The sequence below is a fragment of the Rhincodon typus genome, chromosome 1, assembly GCF_021869965.1.
Source record: "Rhincodon typus isolate 14 chromosome 1, sRhiTyp1.1, whole genome shotgun sequence".
In the NCBI taxonomy this organism is placed as follows: domain Eukaryota; kingdom Metazoa; phylum Chordata; class Chondrichthyes; order Orectolobiformes; family Rhincodontidae; genus Rhincodon; species Rhincodon typus.
The window spans coordinates 14,811,265-14,834,670 of NC_063332.1; the positions used below are offsets into that span (position 1 = coordinate 14,811,265).

At 41.1% G+C, this 23,406-nt stretch overlaps 1 protein-coding gene across 4 annotated transcripts in view; it reads right to left on the minus strand.

Annotated features, from left to right (window-relative positions):
- Nucleotides 1-23,406, minus strand: part of eif2ak3 (eukaryotic translation initiation factor 2-alpha kinase 3) — an 88,255-nt gene that overhangs the window by 41,397 nt on the left and 23,452 nt on the right. Inside the window, exons 11-16 of one of the 4 annotated variants that reach the window (XM_048597377.1) lie at nt 22,949-23,025; nt 22,284-22,852; nt 15,683-15,850; nt 15,496-15,597; nt 11,369-11,431; nt 4,160-8,106 (exon numbers count right to left, since the gene is read on the minus strand). In XM_048597377.1, coding sequence (XP_048453334.1) covers nt 7,930-8,106; nt 11,369-11,431; nt 15,496-15,597; nt 15,683-15,850; nt 22,284-22,852; nt 22,949-23,025 — 1,156 coding nt within the window. In that variant the 3' untranslated portion in view covers nt 4,160-7,929. Of the gene's footprint in view, nt 1-4,159; nt 8,107-11,368; nt 11,432-15,495; nt 15,598-15,682; nt 15,851-22,283; nt 23,026-23,406 lie in introns of those variants that run through there. The other 3 variants (XM_048597367.1, XM_020528753.2, XM_048597386.1) reach the window with 3 other exon arrangements.

A 23,406-nucleotide genomic window follows, 5' to 3' on the forward strand; every position in this document is an offset into this window, starting at 1 on the left:
GCAGGTGGGACTTCAACTCAGGCCTTCTGGCTCAGAGGTAGGGACACTACCACTGCATCACAAGAGCCCCCAAACACAACCATTCTTGAGGGCAATTTGGAATGGAGAATACCAATGAATGTGGTTAAAAATAATAATGGGGTTGGGAGGTGCTCTTTATGCCAAAAGTAATCCCTGTCCTCTCCCAACTTCTTTAAGTTGCTATATCTTTTAAAAATACCAAAGAGAAGATTTTTTCCAGTATAAAAAACATCTCCCACTTCCATCTTTATTAAAAAAAAATCATGGGATCATTGAATCCCTAGTGTGGAAGCAGGCCATTTGCCCCAACGAGTCCACACCAACACTCTGAAGAGCATCCCACAGACCCAAATCCCTCACCATATCCCTATAACCCTGTATTTCGCATGGCTAATCCACACAGCTTGCATATCCCTGGACACTACAGGCAATTTAGCAGGGCCAATCCACCTAATCCACACATCTTTGGACTATGGGAGGAAACCGGAGCACCCGGAGGAAACCCACGCAGATACAGGGAGAATGTGCAAACTCTATACAGCCAATCATCTGAAGATGGAATCAAACCAATTCCTTGACACAGTGGTACTAATCATTAAGCCACTGTCCTGCTCACTGCTAATTATTCTCAATTCTTAAATGGCCCTAATATGGTGGTAAGCCATTTTTGTGAATACTTTGCTCATTTCAGGAGGGAGCGTAAGATACAGTCACAGACCAGGCAAAAGGAGGTAAATTTTCTTCACTAAAGCACATTCATATACAAGATAAATTTTTACCACAATCCACAGGTTTCAAGGTTCTGATACTTGCATTTTATTCCATTTAATTGATTTTAACTTCCCCAGCTACCAAGGCAGGATTTGAACCAGTCCTTGGATCATTAGTACTAGGATTGTCTATTATCTGTTCAATAAATATGACCCTACAATCTGTACACTCCCAGAACACAATAACTGATTTAGTAACTCTTCCAAGTATTTCAAATCTCCCTTTCCACAGTCAGTTTAAGGAAAATCCAAATAGCAGAGACAGCCCTCCCATGCTGGGCTGAAAATTAATGTTAATGGCCCCTAACCAGGAAATGTTTATACCAGTTCATCCCAGTTTCAATGCTTTCAAATCATGAATCATTTCAGACTATGCCCTTGGCCATCACAACAGCTGCCTCTGACTGAACACAAATATCATCAGGAGCAAAAGGTTTTATTAAGCCCACAAGTACTTTTTAAAATAACTGTTTATGCAAGTACTCTTTGAATTTTGATCCTTAAATGAGCAAGATTATGATTGAACATTTTTAAGTAGAATATATTAACATTTCATGAGTAAAACTGCATTTATAAAATCCATACTTCAGAATTAAAAACAGTGCGCCACACACTTGAATTGTATAAACAATGTGCACCTTCAAATCTGACATGCCTAACACAAGAGCAAGACATAACAAAGTGTGGAGCTGGAGGAACACAGCAGGCCAGGCAGCAGAGGAACAGGAAAGCTGACATTTCGGGTCAGGGCATTTCTTCCGAAATGAGGGGAGGGGAGGGGAGCTCAGAAATAAACAGAGAGGAGGGATGGGGCTGGGGAAAGTAAGTGGGATGGTGATAGGTGAGTGCAGGTAGGCAGTGGTGGGGATTGGTCAATGAGGCAGGAGTGGTGGATAGGTGGGAGAGAAGATGGACAGGTTGTGTCAGGTCAAGGAGGCGGGGATGAGAGGGAGGGTTGATCATGGGATGAGGCTGGGGTTGGGAAAATTTTGAAACTGGTAAAATGTACATTTAAGCCATTGGTCTGTGGCTCCCAAGGCGGAATATGAGGTGCTGCTCCTTCAGTTCGTGGGTGGCGTCATTGTGACACTGGAGGGGGCCAAGGATGGACATGTTACCCAGGTAAGATGGGGGGGGATAGGATTTGTTGTTCTTTGTTGCATACAGAGCACAGATGTCCTACAAAACTGTTTTGCAGAAAACTCCCTGGTTGACATGTCCATCCTAGGCCGCCTCCAGGTGCCACAATATCACCACCCGCAAACTGGAGGAGCAGTACCTCATATTCTGCCTCGGGAGTCTACAGCCCAATAGCCTAAATGTGCATTTTACCAGTTTCAAAATCTTCCCACCCCCAGCCTCATCCCATGACCAACCCTCCCTCTCATCCCCACCTCCTTGACCTGACAACCTGTATCTTCTCTCCCACCTAACTGACCAATCCACACCAGTGCCAATCTGCACTCACCTATCACCATCCCACCTACCCCTCTTCTCTCTATTTATTTCTGAGCTCGCTTCCCCTTCCCCATTTCTGAAGAAGGGTCCAGACCTGAAACGTCAACATTCCTGCTCCTCTGATGCTGCCTGGCCTGCTGTGTTCCTCCAGCTCCACACTGTTATCTCTGACACCAGCATCTGCAGTTCATGCTATCTCACAAGAGCAAGACTGCTGTCCAGGAAAGACTGCACACAATACATGCTTTACCTATACAACACATGCAACATCATTCACTGCTCCCTTCAGCAGTCTCACCATTACTTTCATTTGCTTATTTGTATCACACAGTATAAGTGGCCACAAATGTTATTTTGTTTTTTTAAAAGACTTGGGCATATTAAGGTGGTATTTATTTGTCACATTAACCTTGTTAAAAGCAATCCTGCTGCACACATCTTTAAAAGGCTACTTCACAAAATACAACCCAATTTAAGTCCAGGAAAAGTCAGAGGGATTTTTCATATGTTTTTGCATAATGTGAAAAGCAAGACAAAATACAATTTCACATCCTGTGTTACAGCCTAGATGGTCTTAACAGTAGGCTAAACTCACCTCTCAAACCAATATTAATGCATCAAAATTTATGCAAGTGTGCTACAGACATTGATAGAAAATAACAAGGTCAGAAATCAAAGAAATGAGGAAGAAACTGGATACTTATAACAAACATTTGGAAATGCAATTCTGGAAGTTAGAAACAAAAAAATGCTGGCATTTCAAGTCAGATCACAAAGCAGAATGCACAGCTAGCAACCAGACAGCAAATGTAGGAGAAGGGTGGACATGTCACAGGAACAGGCATTTGGCCCGAACAGTCTATTTTTTGGGGGCCGGGGAAACTTTGCACTCAATTTGAGCACGTTCTCATCTACTTACATCAAAACCTATATTATCATTCTTAACTTTACATCTTCATTTTCCCTCACAAACACAACTTCTAAAGGTCATCTTAAAAGAAACACTGGATTTCTTTTACCCAAGAATTTCTCAAAAACCCATGGTTTGCAATGGACAAGTGTGACCAAGTGGAACCAAGTCATGGAGAGTTTCAAGGTAAAGACTGTGGATTGTAAATTCAATTGATTTAAAGACAGTAGAAGTCAGTATAGATGCTTTCAATGAATGAGTGATATAGATCTAGACTAGATACAGCAGGTAACCAGGAGTGTTCATTGTATGTTGGTCCTTAGAACATAAATACAGAACAGTACAGCACAGGAACAGGCCCTTCAGTACACCATTTCTGTGCTGACCATGATGCCATTCTAAACTAATCGCATTTGCCTACACATGGTCTGTATCCTTCTATTCCCAGCCTGTTCATGTGTCTGGCCAAATGCCTCAGTTGTGCTTTTAATAAAGAGAGAATTGGAGTAGAAGAGTAGGGAAGTCTTATTGCAACTGTACAAGATGCTGGTGAGATCACTTCTGGGAATCCTGAGAGCAGTTTTGGTCCCCATATTTAAGGTATTATTTCATTGGTGGCAGTTCACAGCAAGTTCACTAGCATGATCCCTATTAATCAAAGGATTGTCTTATGAGCAAAGGTTAAACAGGTTGGCCTCTACTCATTGGAATTTAGAATAATGAGAGGTGATCTCATTGAAACACAGGATTCTAAAATGAGTTTAACAGGGTAAATACTGAAAGGATGTTCCCCCTTATGGGAGAGTCTAGGACCAGAGGGCATTGTCTCAGAATTACAGAGCACCAATTTAGGACTGAGATAAGGGGCAACTTCTTCTGAGGGCCGAATGTCTTTGGAACTCCTTGCCAGACACTGTAGGTCAAAGTCCTTGTGTATATTTAAGGCCAAGACAGATGAATTCTTGATCAGTAGGGGAATCAAGTATTACGGGGAAGGGCAGGGAAGGCAGGAAAGTGGACCTGAGGAATGCTGGATTAGCCATGATGCTATTGAATGGTGGAGCAGGCTCAGGGGGCTGAAAGGCCTACTCCTGTTTTTTTCTAAATTGTCAATACAGATCGAGATTGAGGCTTTTGTTGCTCACTCACAGGATGTGGGCACCCATGGCAAGACTAACATTTGTTGGCTATTTCTATACAACTAAATGATTTACTGGTCAACAGAGGGCAATTCAAAATTAACTACAGTTCTGCAGATCAGGAGTCACATGTAGGCCAGACCAGGTAAGGTTAGCAGATTGCCTTTCCTAAACAGCAGTGAATCAAGAGATTAAAACAAAAACTGGGAACTTCATGATCGTCAGTGAATACAACTGTTATTATAGATTGATTTAGTAATTGAATTCAAATTCTCTCTAGGTTGAAGTCTGGCCTCTCGATTATCAAATCAACACATAACCTATGTAACTTTACATAATCAAATCACTACACTACCCAAACTTTTGGGGAATTGGAATTTATGGTAGAGATTCCGAAACTATGCATCATGACTCCCAGTGAAATTAAAGGTCACACGGGGGTCACAATCTGCATCTCCTTAAAACAACTATGACAACCAAGGGGGAAGAGACTACCAGCCTGAACCCACTGGATTAATGCAGGCAAACAGAACAAGTGAGCTCAAAGAGCTCACTCTTTTGACTTCAATAAATATTTCTAATATGGAGTTCAGGTAGGCCTGGAATGTTTCATAGAGTGTTTGCTGACACTTGGTGCAATGATTTTGCCAGGATCCAATTTGTGTATATGCAGTTCAGCCCTTACAAATTCATGTCAAATCCTGATGCAATCATAAATTGCAATGTACTCTATAAAAATAAATTACAGCCAGATTGGGTCCTTACTGCACATCCGCCAATTGAAAGCCTGTACTTTTCAGCGCCAAAATAAACTGCGATGTGCAGAAAAGAAGTTAAGGGCTGTAATTTCAAAGCCATGGAATTTTTTGTCACAGATTATATTGAATTTAATTTTTTTCATTTACTTATCAATTTGTTCATTAGTCCAAATAACTTGCCAACGTGCTTCAGGCAGAGGACAACAAAGACTGATGTTCCCAACATGAGGGGAAAACCAGAGGTCATGTGGTTTAGCTGAGAAGGTGAGTTGCTGGCTCTAACTTTATTATTGTGTTCCTGCTCCTGCAGAACAGGCTCCTCAGCCTCCCAGACTGAAATTCTGTTGTACTGGTACTGGCAACAACTCCCAAACAAACCAAAGGAAACAGGAGTTAGTGTGAGAGTTATGATGATAGTTGGGGGAAAGAGTGCTGACTGAATAAATGGGTAGAGGGGGAACGGAGGAACAGGCTAGTGTAGAGAGTGGATTGACATTCAGAAGAGAAGTGCACTGCGGTTGTGGTGGTTTGATTACAATTAAATTGTGATAGTGGGGAAGGGAAATTATATAACTAATTATACAAAACATTAACAATGTGCTATAAAGCACAGATTTTCATACTTACGAGATGTATATGTTGATCTGGAACACACAAACTTAATCACATTTTGAATGTCAATGTGCCGGCATCTGGGGTCACACTGTTAAAAATTAGGTCAGACAGAAAAACTGTAGGGAAGCATAATGCTGTTCCCTTCTTCCTCATGTGCTTGTCCAGCCTTCCCTTGAACACACTTTCCTCTATTACAGCACACTTTCCCCTACCACAGATTAGGAGTCCATTTCACTGAGCACCCGCTGAGGGTGACTCACCATATTAACTCCTCCTGCTTGTACTTGAAACTCTGTCTTTAGCTTCCAATAATGTTGCAAGCAAACTGCAAGAACAGTACCACACATTTCTCCATCCGTCTGGTTTTGAGCAAATATCCTCAGTAACTTCAGAGATCTGGGCTCATCCTTGCCATTCAGGGCACCAACACAGTTTATTTAAAATGGAGACTTAAATGTTGTTTGATTTGGAAAGTTGACAATTCTTTTTTAACATGGCACAAATCTGGTAGCCTATTGACCTGCATGTGCTAACTCCAGCACCACTGAACTAATCCCATCTCTACTCTTTCCCAACAGTCTTTCATTATTCAGATCTTATCTCAGTGTTTTTGTATAGTGCTGAAGGAAGCTGATATAATTAATGGCGCGCATGTATGTTTGAGATCGAGTGGCTGTTTTTCACTGGTTACAATCCACACATTAAACAGCTCTTTTCTCCCCAGGTTGAAAAAGAATTAAATGGATCACTATAATGAGCCAAAATGACAGCTAATTCAAAATGGTATAATACAGATATATAGATCTGAAAAGATTTTAACAAGTTCTCGGAACACAACAATATAATTCCACTCCTTTAAAGAGTGCACAAAATTATACAATAGCCTGATAAGGACCTGGAGGAATAATTAGATTGGACAGACCTATAATAAGCATTCTGCTCAATAATTTTTAAGTTGGTGTTGAATCTACAATGCTGAAAACCTGCTTAGGCAATTAGAGAAATTAAACAAATTGGTTTTAGATACTCAACAGGAACAACATGTTCTAAATGAACCTAGATGACATGACATGACAAGACAAAGCAACAGAGTCAGAGTTTTGCACTGCATCTTAATGGTGCATGATAAACCAGCATCAGTCCAAACAACTACTCTCTACAGCTGCAATGAAAGTACGAGCACAGGATATGCCTTCTGCCAATCAGGTGTAGATAATATTGATATTTTTCCTGGAATAACCAAAAACGTGCTGTATTGTAGCATCACAATTAAGTGCAGCTAACCGAACACCGATGGAAATGGAGGTTGGAATCTTCTTCACTTTAGCATTCAGTGCTGCACAGAACTAAATCATTACCCATCGAAGCATTGAAGAGCTGGTGAAAGAAGCGTTGTGACAACATGGGGAAATTTCTGAATGTTCACCTATTTTTAGCTGGTCAGAAATTCAAAGAACATACTTATAGTACAAGAAATTAAATATCTTCAGTCAGTACAGTAATGTAAACACAATATCAAATGTAAAGATCTAGTTTGCATTATTAAGAATACAAATTGCCCACTCACTATGAAATTTGCACAGCATGATTTTTGATTAATAGTTAATGTATTTATGCCATTGTGCTGTCACAGCACTATAACTACATTCTAACTCCATCATTCACCACGTACAGTCAGGCCAATTCCCGAAAACTTGTGAATGAGGGCCAGGTGATGCTTTCAAATCATGACTGAAAACCACACTGTGGTGATGTTTCAATTTCCAAAAATACAGGCTTCCAGCTGAAAGTTGGACAAATGCCCTTTGACACAAGGTTGCAATGAAGTTAGGAGTACTGCAGATTAAATTCCAGTTCCGACTTTCTCTTGAAATGCATGCATCTGATCTACTGTGCAGGTGTAGCCACTAAAGGAATGCACAGTATGTGCTTATAGAATAGAATTAATGGAAGCTGTGACACACAAGACAAAATAAGCCTTCAAAAACAGTAGATCTGCGCTTGTTGTTACTTCAAATGCATAATCTTCCGAGCGGAGATATTTTCTATAAACATGTTAGGTATCAGCTTGGGTGGATAGTAGAAAAGAAGCTTTGTTATCACATCACTTAGTCCTTAAAAACTCTGATAATTATTTCAAAGTAAGTGATCAGAATGAGCCTTGCAATCTTTTCCAAATACTTATTTCAATTGTTACGATGCAATGGGAAGGTATCAGAGATCAAGAACCTGTAGGCTGAATCAACTGACATCCAATGTTACGAGACAGATGCCCTCACAGTCTTGACTCCATTGGAGCTGAGTGTCCGTGACCTCTGCCTCAGCAGCTGCCTTTCAGGAATGTCAAAGCTCTCAAAGAACGGGTTGTTGACAATGTCCACAGCCTCTGGTCGTTCAGCTGGTTCATGAGAAAGCATTTTCTGCACCATTTCATGCTGCGCCAGGAGGGGTTTCAAAAATTCAGAAAAGTTAATTTCCTCACAGCATACTGTTTAAATTTGGTGAACTTCCATCATGTTGTTAATATATTGTCTAAAGATCTCTGCACCATATTGTGACCAATGCCACATCACAACTTACAAAGAAAGAGGAGATTTAATAAATTGGTTTCAGTTATCAGAGTCTGGGTTTGTTTTCTTTAGAGACCAAGAAGATTTAGTTGGGAAGGTCAACATTACAAGGAGAAAAAGATAGGAAGAAACTATCTACTGACACTAGTGTCAGTAACATAAATGCTGTGGCACATTTAATATAACTAGAAAAACCTAATTGAGAGAAATGATTTTACGCCACAAACTCTTATCAATAGCTTGCAAAAAAATGCAGCAAGCTGTCACAAGGTGCTTCACAGTAGTGAAACAAAATTTGATATTGAGCTACGAGATATTTGGACAGATGACAAAAAAGCTTGGTCAAGAGGCAGCATCTTCATGGAGGAAAGCAACTTAGACAAATTGATTAAAGTAGGGGTTTTAAAAAATTCATGGGATGTAGGTGTCATTAGCTGGACTAGTGCTCATTGCAAATCCTTATTTGCCCTTGAAAAGATGGTGATTGTTTTAAGTTGACTTCTTGAACCACAAAAGTCTATTTCATGTACGTACACCAACAATGTTATGAGCGAGGGAGTTCCAAAATTTTGGCCCAGTGTCATGGAGGTAACGATGATATATGGAATGGCAAGTGGCTTGGTGGGGAACTTGCAGGCAGCGGCATATCTGCTGCCCTGGTCTTTATAAATGATAATGGTCATGGGTTTCAAGGATGCTGTCTAAAGAGCCTTGATGAATTTCTGCAGAGCATCTTATAAATGACATACACTGCTGCCACAATGCATCTGTGGTGGAAGGAGTGACATTTGTGATTGTAATGCCAATCAAGCAGGCCACTGTGTCTTGGACAAGCTCCTTGTGTGTTGTTAGTGTGTTGCAAGTGAGGCAAGTGAGGAATATCCAAACAGACTCCTGACATGTACATTGTAAATCATGGACAAAAAACTTTGTGGAGTTACAGATGGGTTACTCAATGCAAGATATCTAGCCTCTGACATGCCTTATAGCCACAGCATTTACATGGCTGGTCCAGTTCAGTTTCTGGTATCCCCTGGGGACTCTGTGATGGTAATGCCCCGAAATGTAACAATTACAAGGTTTGGGCTTAGGCAGCTGATAGCAGAGGTGGCAATGGTGGAGCAATAAAATCAGGGATGCTTAAGCTAGATTCAGAGGAATGTTGATATCTGAAGGTGACAGAGTTTGAGGCAGTCAGTGTGGGTTAATCCATAGAGACTTGAGGAAAAGAAAAAGAATTTTAAATTGAGGCATTTATGGACAGGAAACCAATGAGAGGCGGTAATGTGTGAACAGGGCCTGATAGAAGCAGCATGGTTTTGGATTAGGGAAGTTACATAATGGGAGGCCAGCCCAAACAATATTAGGAAAGTCAAGTCTTATGGCAACAAAGCCTTGGATGAGGGTTTCAACCATCAGCTGAACCAAGGACGGAGCAGATGATGTTATCGAAGTGGAATGGGGCAGTTTTAGCAACAAACTTTCACAGTCAGAAACTCTGAAGTGAAATGACACCAGGGTTCAGAATAGTCTTGTTCAGCCACAGCCAGCTGACAAGAGGGCAGAGTCAGCAGCTAGGGATTGAGGTTTGCGCCAGAGACCAATGTCTGACTGGAATAGTGGAAGGATTGAGAGAGGCATGCATGGTGTAAAACTTAGCATCAAAAGGCACACATGGGTAACAGGGAATTGGGTTTTTAGATGATATCAGAGGGGCAGCATAACGAGAAATAAGGGAGGACTGAAGATGAAGGGGTCCTGAGGGACCCCAGTGGTAACTGTACAGGAATGGGGAGAGAAACCATTGCAGGTGATTATCTGGTTACAACTGGATACAGAAGAATAGAACTAGGGGACTGCAGTCCCATCTGGCTGGACAACAGTGGAGTGCTGCAGCAGGAGAAATATGACCAATGCTGTCAAAAGCTGCAGACAGATTAAAGAGGTTTACAGGATGTAATTTGTGACTTTGAGAGAGCAGTTTTAACTTGACATGATCATAAACCAATTTGAAAGAATTTAAACATTACAGGTAACATGGGCAAGGATTTGTCACAACAACATGCAGTCAAGGAGACTGTCAGAAGCGCATTGCCCGAAAAGGATGGAGGAGGGTTGGATAAACAGCATTTTCTAAGAGAATTGGATCACCACTCAAAGTGAAAAATGAACTGCAATACAATGGGAGAAATAATAGCAGAGGTGGGAGACTAACTGACTGCTCTCTCAAGCAGAGAGTGCATGAGAAGTGGGCCAAACTGTTTCCTTCTGTGCTGTAAGATTTTATCATTATATCAATGCCATCTAGAAACAGGAATATTTATGTGACAGATTGCCACTTTTCACAGCAATTTAAAACAGCTTCTTATAGCAATGCACCCTGGTGATGACACTGGGTTGATATTCAATATATAATGCTAAAAATGCACAGACATAATCACAGGGCAACACAGCAGAAAAATGTATGCAAAAATTGTTGAGACTATGATAATTCAACAGAAAACCCCCTATTGTGCTCACCATCTGCCAGGCCACTTGTACTGCTCAGATGGCTTGGTTGAGCAATTAAGTTTCTGACCGGGGGTTCTGTGACTAATATTCCCTTGTCAAATCAGCTCCTCTAACCCCTCTAGCCAAACTCAGCCTACAGAACCGTGAAATAGGCAGTGATGCTCAGAAGTTGATAGAAATCATGCGTCAAAAGACTAGTCACCATCTTCAACAATTACATACTCCCAGATTAGAGTTCATAACAGATGGTCACTCCCAATGTGGCCAGCTCATCAATATTTGACTATTTAATTCATTAAGCAATACATTCATTTTCTTGCAGACCATGGACTACTTTGGAGATTTATGCTTCTTCCCATTCCGTTTCCTTCCTATTCCTCATCTCTGCTTTGCACTTTATCGATTGAGATTAGGAAGCCATTGTACATGCGAAGAATTTCATCTTACCTGCTCATAGTCCAGCAGGTGGTAAGTCATGAGAGTTCCCAGTTCTGCTTATAAACTAGGTTTACTTTCTTTCTTGTTAATACCGTGTAAGCGAACACAGCAACATCAGATCGTTTGTGCTACAATTAAAGACTAAATATCATATAGTGCTTCCAAGCTCAATACTTACCTCCTGAAGATAGTCCTCTAGAAATAAAGTGGGAAACTTCAAATTGCGAACATCTGTTAATGTCTGAAAAGGGAAAGAAATTCAAATCTGATAAAAATCCTGGAATTTTTTTTAAAAAAAGAGCTAGTGTAATAGAGACCATGTACTCACTGTTAGTTGCCTTAAATACCCAATTGATTCACTGATGCCTTTTAGGAAAGGAAATCTGCCATCTTTATCTGTTCTGGCTGATGTGGTTCCTTCCCTACAGCAATGTGGTTGACTTTTAATTGCCCCCTGAAATGGCCTAGCATGCCACTTGGTTCAAAGGCAATTACGGTTAGACAGTAAATACTGACCCAGCCAGTAACTTTCAAGTTTCATGAATTTTTTTTTTCTTTAAGAAGAGGGACATCCAGGGAGCAGATCAAAGAGGAATTCGGAAGCAGAGATGTTGGTGACTTCACAATCTGCCATGGTGGGATCCAAACTCTGCTGCCTATAACTTTATTCTGGAATTCTGGATTACTAGCCCAGTGACAGTGACAGTGTCAATAAACCAACGCCTCTCCCCAGGAAAATAAAACTGCATACTTCTACCTTTCTGTTCCCCTTCAAAATGCTTTTTGAAATCTCATTTTTCACCTAAACAACACCCCTCAAAACATTTTCCAGTAGCTCACTCCCTCTCTGAATACCTCGTAAACTGCTTCCTTCTGTAGCAGAACAGTTGTGGTACTGTGACTGGTTTACCAGAATCTACATGTGGGCAATGGAAAATAACCATACTCATTAATTTTCTACCTTACCATCTGAAGGAATAACTTGCTAGTTCCCAACTGTCCAGTTTGTTATTTAATTATATCAACCAGTGGTACTGCCAAACAAAGCACATCCCCAGAAGGAAACTTGCATTGACGGATTTTATATTTAACCTTTTGCAGTTGCTGATCACAGTCATGATGTGTAGATGCTGATGTTGGACTGGGGTGGACAAAGTCAAAAGTCACCCGACACCAGGTTATAGTCCAACAGGTATATTTAAAATCATAATCTTTTGGAGTGCTGCTCCTTTGTCAAGTGAAGTCCACTTCACTTGACGAAAGAGCAGCACTCCAAAAGCTTGCAATTTTAAATAAATCTGTTGGACTGTAACCTGGTGTCATGTAACTTTTGACTTTGCTTACCATGGTGATTAGGGACAGTAACATTCACACAAGGCTGCAGATGTTCTTTCAACTAAAAAAAAATACAAGCATATGAAACAAGGGGCAGAAGTAAATCGGTCAGCCTCTTGCATCGTTCCTGCCATTCAAGTTGGTGGCTGACCTGTTTGTCCTTCGAACACTACATTTCCATCTACCTTGGATAACCCTCAAATCCTCTGCTTAACAAGCTGCCATTCATCCTCTGAAAAACATTCAATAACTTCGCCTTCACCATATTTTGGAGGCTGGGAATTCCAAAGTTCTTTTTTTTAAATTAATTCATGGGATGTGGGAATCGCAGGGTAGACTAACATTTATTGCCCAACCCTAAGTGCCCAGAGGGCAGTTGAGAGTCAACCACATTGCTGTGGGTCTGGAGTCACATGTAGATCAGACCAGGTAAAGATGGCAGTTTCCTTTCCTAAAGGGCATTAGTAAACCAGATGGGTTTTTCTTGACAATCGACAATGGAGTCAGGGTTAGACTCAATTTCAGATTTTTATTGAATTCAAATTCCATCAAACTGCCTTGGCGGAATTTGAACCCAGGTCCCTCTGGATTAACAGTCCTGCAATAATACCACTTTTTGCATCCCCATCATCTCTACAACCTACAGAGAAAAATACGCTCATCTCTGCTCTGAAAGGGCACCTTCCTAACCTTAAAACAGTATCCCTTAGTTCTACACTGACCTAAGAGAGAAAACATCCACCTTGCCAAAGCCATTTAGGATCTTGTATTTCAACCAAGTCACGTCAATCTTCTAAATGCTAGAGAAAACAAATCTAGTCTGTGCAACCTATCCTCACAAGACAACACACTCATTCCAGATAAACTCCATTGAACCATCTCCAATGCAGTTACACCATTTAAATAAGGAGACCAAAAGATCTTATGGTATTTGGGATGTAGTCTCACAAATGCCCTGCATAATTGAAAAATTCCATCCTTACGTTTATGCTCAAATCCTCTTGTAATAAACGAGAGCATTCCATTAGCTTTCTTGATTTTGTGCAGTACCGGCATATTAACCTTGTGACTTGTGCATTTGAACATAGAAATCTCTCTAAAGCTCAGAATTCTAGTCATTCTTTTTAAGGAACTTAAGTAATGCTCTGCTTTACAGTCTTCCTACCAAAATGAAAAATACCACATTTTCCCACGTGTTACAGCTGTCAGATGTTTGACCACTCAACACTATCTATACCTGTCTTTCAACTTATAGAATCATTGATTTCACAGTACAGGGGGCCATTTGGCCCATCGTGTCAGCGCAGTCTCCCAAAAGAGATACCCAGCCAGTCCCATTCTCCAGCCCTACCTCAAATATATAATCAGCTCCTGAAACGTCTCTTGGAATCCAGTTCCACTACTCTGGCTGGTCAGCATTTATCATCAGTCTCTCGTCATTCTAGCGAAGATGATGTTGAGCTGCCTTTTGCACTGCTATAGTCCATGTACTGTAGGTCGCCCCACAAAAGGAGAGAATTCAGGATTTTGACTCAGCGACATTTAAGGACAGTGATATATTTTCAAGTCAGGACGCCGAGTGGCTTGGAGGGGAACTGGCAGTTGGTGGGGTCCTCACATGTATGCTGCCCTTATCCTTCTAGATGGAAGCGGTCACGAGGTTGCAAGGGACTGTGTAAGGATCTTTGGTCAATATCGTCATGCATCTTACAGATGGTACATACTGCTGCTACTGAGTGTCACTGGTGGAGGAAATACCAGTCAAGCGGGCTGCTTTGTCCTGGATGGTGTCAAGCTTCTTAACTGTTGTTGGAGCTGCACTCATCCAGACAAGTAGGGAGCATTCCATCACAGTCCTGACCTGTGCCTTGTAGATGGTGAACAAGCTTTGGGGAAATCAGGTGGTAAGTTATGCCTAGCCTCTGACCTGGCCTTGCAGCCGCTGTGCTTATATGGAGAGTTCAGTTGAGTTTCTGGCCAATGATAACTCCAAGGATGTGGAAAGTGGAGAAATTCAGTGATGCTAACATCACTGAAAGTCAAGGAGCAGTGGTTGGATTGTCTCTTACTGGAGATAGTCATTGCTTGACATTTGTGTGGCACAAATGTTTCTTGCCACTTGTCAGCCTTTATCATGTCTTTCCTTCCCTCATCGAAATCATTGTTGCAAATTGCAAAATCCTGAGGCTTCAGCACAGGCTCCTGAAGACCTCACTTCATCACATCCTATCAAGCAGACAAAGAACCATTCATGCATATCCTGTTTCCTGCCAGCCAGTTAATCTTCTATCCCTTCTAAAATGGTACTCCTTGCCCCCAATTCTCCAACACTATCATTTTAGAGATACTTAATTTTAGATAAATAACACTCCTAGTTCATCTCTATGGATTACTTAATTGATATTTCCAATTTTTGTTTCTTGACCGAGACAATTTTTCAATTTCTTTCAAAGCACATTGGCATGAGCCTTTCATAATCCTGATAACTTAAGCTCTCTCAGTTTTAACAAGATGAAGATTTCCATCCAATTCGCCTGACTTTGAAAATCCACAAACTATAACACTTTGGCTATAGTAATTTCCCTTGAACATGTTAAACTCTTCTGCAAGAAGAAACTGTTCTTGCTTCTGAAATGAACTCCTGACTTTTCTAAACAGAGACTTTGAACCTTCTGCTCTGAAATCAAACTAAAATTATAGCTTGCTGATCTCATGTGAGCTCAAAATAAGCATCAATCCATTCGCACTACAGGGGTTCTCCAAGGTTCATTACTGTCATCATAACCACTTGGGGTACTGCTCCTAGGGTCACTGACGTTGGTACTTTCTGGCCTTTTCTTTTCCAAAAAGTGACTCAATCCATTCACCTCTATTTTAAAGTCCAAATCCAAAAATATAACACACAAAACACTTCTCTTCACAACTTATTGATGAAGAGACGAGTTACATAATTTTCTAGTGGTATTTTACCTGAATTCTCTCCATTTGTGTACTGAAGGGATACAACAATTCAAACAGGATCAGGCCCAAAGAAAAGATGTCCACTTTGTGAGAGTAAGTATTTCCAGATATCTATGAAGTATAAAGAAGCTTTTACAATGTTATGCTTAACAATCTCCACTGAACTTGATAAATACTGGAGTTTGACATTACTCACCTGCTCAGGACTCATATAGAGCTTAGTACCCACTTGCCCTGTGTGTCTAGCGTACATTGGCATTGGTGTAAGTATGGACCCCTCTTCTTCCTCTTGGTCCATTTCAGTGACTAGCCCAAAGTCACCCACTTTCACCACATCATCCAAAGTAAAGAAAATATTTGAAGGCTTAAAAGGGGAAATAAAAAAGGAACCCTATTTCAAACAAGTGTGCACGAAGGCTAGTGATTATTAACAGAAACTATTGACAGAAATATAATCAGACTAAAAATGAGAATGTTAAGAACTTAAAACAGCCTTTTCCAAAAAATTCAGGATTTGTTTTTAAGCATTGATGGAACCACTGCATTTAATAGTGAACATAGAAACTAGGAGCGGGTGTAAGCCATTCGAACCTTCAAAACTCCTCCACCACTCAATATGATCATGGTAGATCCTCTATCTCAATGCCATATTCCTGCTTTCTCCCCAGATCTGTTGATGCCTTTAAAATATATAAACTTGTCATTCTTGTGTACATGTAGTAACTTGGCCTCCAATCTTGTGGGAAAAAATTCCATAGGTTGACTACCCTTTGCGTGAAGAAACCTTTTCTAATCTCAATCCTAAATGGTCTACCCAATGCCCTGAGACTGTGTTTCCTGGCTGTAGACTCCCCAACCAGGAAACATCCTCCCTGCATCTAACTTGTTAGAATTTTATATTTTTCAATTAGAATTAAAAAGGGAGAGAGCTGATCTAATTAATACAGGCATGTCAAACTAATCTCTCTCATAGGATAGTCCTGCCACCCCAGCATCAGCCTATTGGCCTCCACTGCACTCACTCTATGGCAAGTAAACCTTTTAGGTAGAGAAATCAAAACCACAAAGCTGTTTTTGTTTTGGGGTGAGGGAGGGAGTTCTAGGATTTTAATCCAGAGACACTGTGGGCTGCTTTCTCCTGGATGGTGTTAACCTCTGTTTATTGTTGGAGCTGGAGTCTTTCTGGCAAGTGAAGTGTACCTTTCACACTCTGAACTGGTGCCATGTAGATGGCAGACAGGTTTTGGGCAGTCTGAAGGAGAGTTGTTTGTTGCAGGATTCACAGTCTTTGGCCTTCCATTATAGCCACAGGATGTGTTTGTTCAGTCTAATTCGATTTCTTGAAAAGTATAACTCCCTAGACACTGATAGTTGGGGATTTAGCAATGGTGATACCATTGAATGTCACGGAGTGATGGTTAAATTCTCTCTTGTTGGAGATGATCATTGTCCAGCATTTGTGCGGTGCAAATGTTACGTGCCACTCATCAGCCCAAACCTGGATATTGTCCAAGCGTTGCTGTAGTTGGATATGGGCTACTTCTGTTTCTGAAGAGTCATGAATGGTGCTGGTGATTGAAGTATACAAGATGTGGAAAGGAGGTCTCTTCATGTCACCAAGCCCAGATCAAGGGGACACCATTTTAAAATTCGGAGTTGCCCTCTCAGAAGGTTGTGTATCTTTAAAACACAATGCTTCAGACCAGCCATGGTCTTACGGGATGGCACAACAGGCTTGAGGGGCTGAATGGCCTATTTCTGTTAATTGATACACTTGAATATTTGAAACATATGACTGACATAACAAGAAACAAGATGAGGGCTGAACAGAGTTCAAAACTGGAAGCTGCTGGTGTTTAAGATGGTTACTAATTAATCTAATGGTGGAAGTAAGGGGAAATCTCTTTAGGCGAGGACTGCTAGAAAGTAAAATTTGCTACCATATGCGATTACCCAAAGTAGTGAGCATGAGACCATTTAACAGACAGTTATAAAAATACAAGGCAAAAAGGGAGAGAAAAATATAAAGATACAGTTTGATTAAGAAGAATGGAGAAGCATTGAGAAGAACATTAATCTGTTACGACAGAATAACAAGATTCGGTGTGAAATACAATTCAATTTACAAGGTGATAGTGAAAGGTCAGCTCACTGGACTCCTCACAACATTCCATATTAAGATGGTGTGGCATTGTGACAGTTCACAATACAAGTAGCACTGAGAAAAGATACTGGGAAAGACAATAGTTGATGTGGAAGGTCAAGCTTCACAGGTCCTGATATAAACACCGCACGAGAATGTGACAACATCAATTGTGCAAGTACAATTCCAACAGTCAATTAACAAGCTAAACCAAGAGACTTAAAACGACGAAGTGTAGGAAACCAACAATTTCTAATTACAGCAGTAGTTACTCTTTGCACCTTCAACAATCACAAATATGAAGCACATAGTAGGTAGTGTTCAGCATGAAGGAGCACTAATTTATGAGCAAGAGAAGTTAGCAAGTGATAATCAGGTTTCCTTGCCCATGTTTAGCCTGATGCCACGAGACTTTGAGGTGTCGAGTCAATATTGGGAGCAGCTGTTATCAGGCAAGGCAACATTTGACACGTGGGGAACTGTTTAAAGACCTGCTGGGGAGAGTTCAAGACCAGCATGTTCCAGTAAGAAGGAAGGATAAAGATGGCAAGGTAAGGGACCCTTGGATAAGGAGGGAAGTTGTGAATTTAGTCAAAAGGGAAAAAGAAGGATATGTAACATTTAGGAAGCTAAGATTGGCCAGGGCCGTGAGGAATAAGGAAAACAGGAAAGTACTCGAGCAGGGAATCAGGAGAACAAGAATGGGCCATGAAGTGACCTGGGCAAGTAGGGTTAAAAAGAGAATCTCAAGGCATTCTATAGATACTTTTAAAGACAAGAGGATAACTAGGGATAAGGTAGGACCACTCAAAGATAAAGAAGGGAACTTGTGCTTGGAGGCAGAAAATTTGAGTGAGATCCTAAATGAGTGCTTTGCATCAGTATTCACCCAGGAGAAGGATATAGAAGATAGTGAGGTTTGTGTGGAGCATGCTAATATGCTAGGGCATTTTCAGATCAAGAAAGAAGTGGTGTTGGATCTCTTGAAGAGCATTAAGGTGGATAAGACCCCAGGGCCCGATGATATCTACCCCAGGTTATTGAGAGAGACAAGAGAGGAGATTGCTGGAGCCTTGACCAAGATCTTTGTATTCTCGCTAGCCATTGGAAGTGTCCCGGAAAACTGGCAAGTAGCTAATGTTGTTCCTCTGTTCAGGAAGGGATAATCCTGGAAACTACAGACCGGTGAGTCTCACATCAGTGGTTGGGAAGCAATTGGAAAGAATTCTTAGGAATAGGATTTACGCACATTTGGAAAAGCATGGCCTAATCAGGAAGTCAGTATGGTTTTGTGCAGGGCAGGTCACACCTTACGAACTTGATTGAATTTTTTGAAGTGGTGATGAAGGTGATCGATGAGGGTAGAGCAATGGATGTCGTACATTAGATTTTAGTAAGGCTTTTGACAAGGTCCCACATTAAGATGCATGGGATCCATGGTGACTTGGCCAGTGGATTCAGAATTGACTTGCCCATAGAAGACAGAGGATATTTGTGGAAGGGTATTTTTCAGGCTGGAAGTCCGTGACTAGTGGTGTTCTGCAGGGATCCATACGGGGAACTCCGCTTTTTGTGATATATATAAACGACTAAGATGAAAATGTAGGTGGGTGGGTTAGTAAGTTTGCAGACGATACAAAGATCGGTGGAGTTATGGATTGTGGAGAAGATTGTCAAAGGATACAGCGAGATATAGATCAGTCACAGATATGGGTGCAGGAACGGCAATGGAGTTTTATCAGCCAACTGCGAAGTGTTGCACTTTGAGACATCAAATTTTAAAGGGAAAGTATACAATTAATGGAGGACACTGAACAGCTACTTGCCAGTTTTCTGGGACACTTCCAATGGCCAGAAGGATCTTCGGGTTCAAGTCCATAGCTCCCTAAAAGTGGCCAGGCAAGTGGATAGGGTGGTAAAGAAAACGAATGGCATGCTTGCCTTTATTGGCCAGGGAATGGAGTACAGGAGTCGGGATGTCACGTTGCAGCTTTAAGGCTTTGGTTAGGCCACACTTACAGTATTGCGTTCAATTCTTGTTGCCACAATACAGGAAGGATGTGGAGGCTTTAGGGAGGGTGCAGAAGTTTACAGATGCTGCCTGGATTAGAGGGTATGAGCTATAATGAGAGGCTAGAAAAACTCAGGTTATTTTCTCTGGAGCAGCAGAGGCTGAGGGGAGACTTGATCAAAGTCTATAAAATTATGAGATGCATAGATAAGGTCGATGGTCAGAATCTTTCTCCCCCCCATCAAGAGTTGAAATGTCTAACACAAAGGGGGATGCATTTAAGGTTAGCGGAGGCAAGTGCAAAGGAGATGCTAAGGGCTTTTTTTGTTTTTTTCTGTTACACAGAGTGGTAGGAGTCTGGAACGCACTGCCAGGGGTGGTAGAGGCAGATACAATAAGGGCATTTAAGGGACTTTTAGATAAGCACACGAATATGCAAGGAATGGAGAGATATGGACCAAAGGCAGGCAGAAGGAATTAGTTTCACTTGGTGTCATGTTCAGCACAACAGTGCGGGCCAAAAGACCCGTTCCTATACTAGTGTATGGTCTATGGTCTGTCCGAGGGCCTCAAATGCATGTAGATATACCCTGGTTCATATAGGAGATGTCTTTGGTTTGTTTGGATAGAGTCAAACTCCAATGCTGGTTTGTTTCCTTGGTATGCTACTGTACAGAACCAAATTGCACTTGTGACTGTGTACGTACAAAAAGTTGTTTTTATGATTAAAGTATATTTCAAAATAAAAATCTCCAAAGAACCGCATACTAAAAATTAAAGTTGCTCATGCTGTAATCTGAATGAAATACGATACTTGAATCAAATCATTAAAAAAAAGTGTGAAATTCTACACCTTTCTCTATGCATTAAGGCAGCGTACTCTTCACCACCAGCAAGAGTGAAACATAGGACAGATGATGTGCAACCAAGATGGAGGTTGAAGAAAAAAAAACAGGTTAGGCAGTCATGTACTGCAGGGGAACTAGCAGTCATATGGAACACCGATGTAGCAAAATATAGCATAAGGGACTTTCAACCAGAGAGGGCCAGAGACAAATGGAACAAGTACAGTGCTCAAGTGAATTGCCTTGGTGTACTTTTCTATGTTAAAGATGCTGTATTAATATTCACTGACCAAAAATATGGTTAAATAAATAGCTGTAGAGTAAATTAGCTAATATTGTCACCAACCCCAGCCACCAAGTTACAATCAAAGGCAAATTCAACAGCTAAACTTAGGGACAGTTAAAACTGCTTCAGACAATGAAGAACATTGGCTCAGAGATAATACAGTGTGGAGCTGTGGAGCTGGGGAGCACAGGAGGCCAGGCAGCAGAGGAGCAAGAAAGTTGATGTTTCGGGTCGGGACCCTTCTTCAGAAACCTCAGGGATTTGGGTAACTCCCTTACTCCCCTTTGAATAATGCAACAGAACTTGTTATGCTGTCCTGAAAAGGCCGACAAGACACCTGTTAAATCTAAAATGGTACACCTGTAACAATGCTGGTGATGCTTTTTAGATGGAGAAAGAGATGCACTAGAGTGTAGAGCTGAAGAAAAGAACTGAGAATGCACTGCAACAATAATGAACTGGAGGGAGTAGAATGCAAGTTGGAACAGGGAGTTTGTGGTTGGCCCAGTATTCATAATCCAGCCCGCGTGGTCCTCAAAGTATTGTGACAGCCCTTTCCTGCAACTGGCACACACAATTCTTGCACAGTAAATTCACTATTGTTTTCAAGATGAAGCTAAGAGGACATGGGCTTTAGCTAGTAAAAGGACAAATTAGAACTGAAATGAAGACAAAACGATGGAATTGATATCGGAGGTATAGAGGCAAAAACCTGGGAAAGATTAAGATGCTGGGCACGATGAGAGAATGCTTCCAGGATGCATTAATTAAAATGCTCCAAAACATCATTCAGCTATCACCCCTGTGCTTACTAATTTACACCAGCTCTCAGTTAAATTACAACTGAGTTGTTAAATTTTCTTTATTTTTCCCCAAATCTCTCCGCGTCCAGGCCACCTCTCTATCACTGCAATCTCCTTCAGTCTGACAAATCCCATGTCTGTGCTGCTCTAATTTCAACCTCTTGAGCATTTCAGTTGCTCCACCACTGACAGTTAGAACTTTAAATGCCTAAGCCCAAAGATTTGGAATACCCTCCTTAAAACGCTTGAGCCTCTTTACTTCCGAGATGCCTTTTAAAACCTACTGCAGTGATCAACCCTTTGGTCACTGGTCCTAATATCTCATTCAGGTCAGTGCCATATTTTACGTCACTATACAGTTGTGAAGCACCAGAGACATTTTATTACTTTTAAAAGGTCCTACACAAACAGAAATTCTTGACGTATAGCTAAAATGATTCTTCAGAGATAACCCATGTTTCAATGGCTAAAAACTACAGTCTACTACCCCCTTTGTTTAATTCAAATGTATTCAAAATAGTTCCGATTAACTTTAAGTTTCTGGTGTCTACATGTGAAATCTTAACCAGTATACTCTAAATTGCACATTTAGATGTTGCAGCATTTCATGTGGTATCACCAAGTTCTTTCACATGCAAGGCAATTACAACATGCCCACCCTTTAAAGATTCTGAGACAAACATTGCGGCCTGTATTTAGTTTACAATACCTTAAGATCCCTGTGCATTAATCCTTTGGAGTGCAAGAAGCAGACAGCGTCAACCATCTGTAAAAATATCTTTAGACACTCAGTCCGGTCCCGGTCCTCCATCTGACATCGGCCATTCATCCAGTCTTTCAGAGTCTCTTTCCTGCAGAGTTGCATCTGAATGTACAAGTAAACTTTAGGCGAGTTTGGTTTTGCTTTCTCCCCGGAGTCTTTACACAGGCCCAGATTTAACGATGTGGGTCTTGGTGGAGAACGTGATAAAGTATCATTGGAAACCAGACCCCCAGTTCTACTTGATTTCTCTTCCCGAGAAATGGTGTTTTGTCTCCCATCACCGCTTCTACTGTGGCACGATGGCGCCAAGTCCAGTGTATGCTCAGATGCTTGGTCACAGCCAGAATCTTCAAACACCACGTCAAAGGATGCAGTCCTGTCCTCCTTCACAACACTGCCAGCAGCTGAAGGGAATAGTTCAAAGGAATGTGCCAGCTCAGAATTGCCTTCACTTTCATACTCAGACAGAAGACTATCTTGGCCACAATGGGGCTGTTCCAAAGATTGGCTGAAGTCTGTAGGGAGGTCCAAACACACACATGGCTCCAATGAAGAAGGTTGATTGGCAGTGATCACAGAGTAGGAACTGAACTTCAGTGAAGATGAACTACCTGAACAGTTTGCTGCAACAGGAAGCTCTGGACGGTTAACAGATGGAACATCTGGAGAACTCGCAGGCCAATCAGTGCTGGAAAAGTTAAGGCAAAAACAGAATGAAACGCAAAATTTTCATGTATGATAATTAAACAAGATCAGAAATTTAAAGAGGAATAATGTTTCTGGTGTAGACATGGATACATAGGAACTAAGTGAAATTAAAATTAAATTTACTTAAAATTAAGTAAAATTAAAATATGACCGGAGAAAAGGCTTTTGCAGACCATATGTCTATACAAGCACAAGATTACATATTTAAAAATAGCCTGTTCTTGGATACAGGTTTTGCAGATTAGGCTAAAATACCAACGATTCCCATCGATAGCAGAAATAGGTTGAAGGGAGGATGCAACATTTGGTATAGATTACTTTGGACCTCAGATACACGTATAGATTTACAGTCTAAATGGCA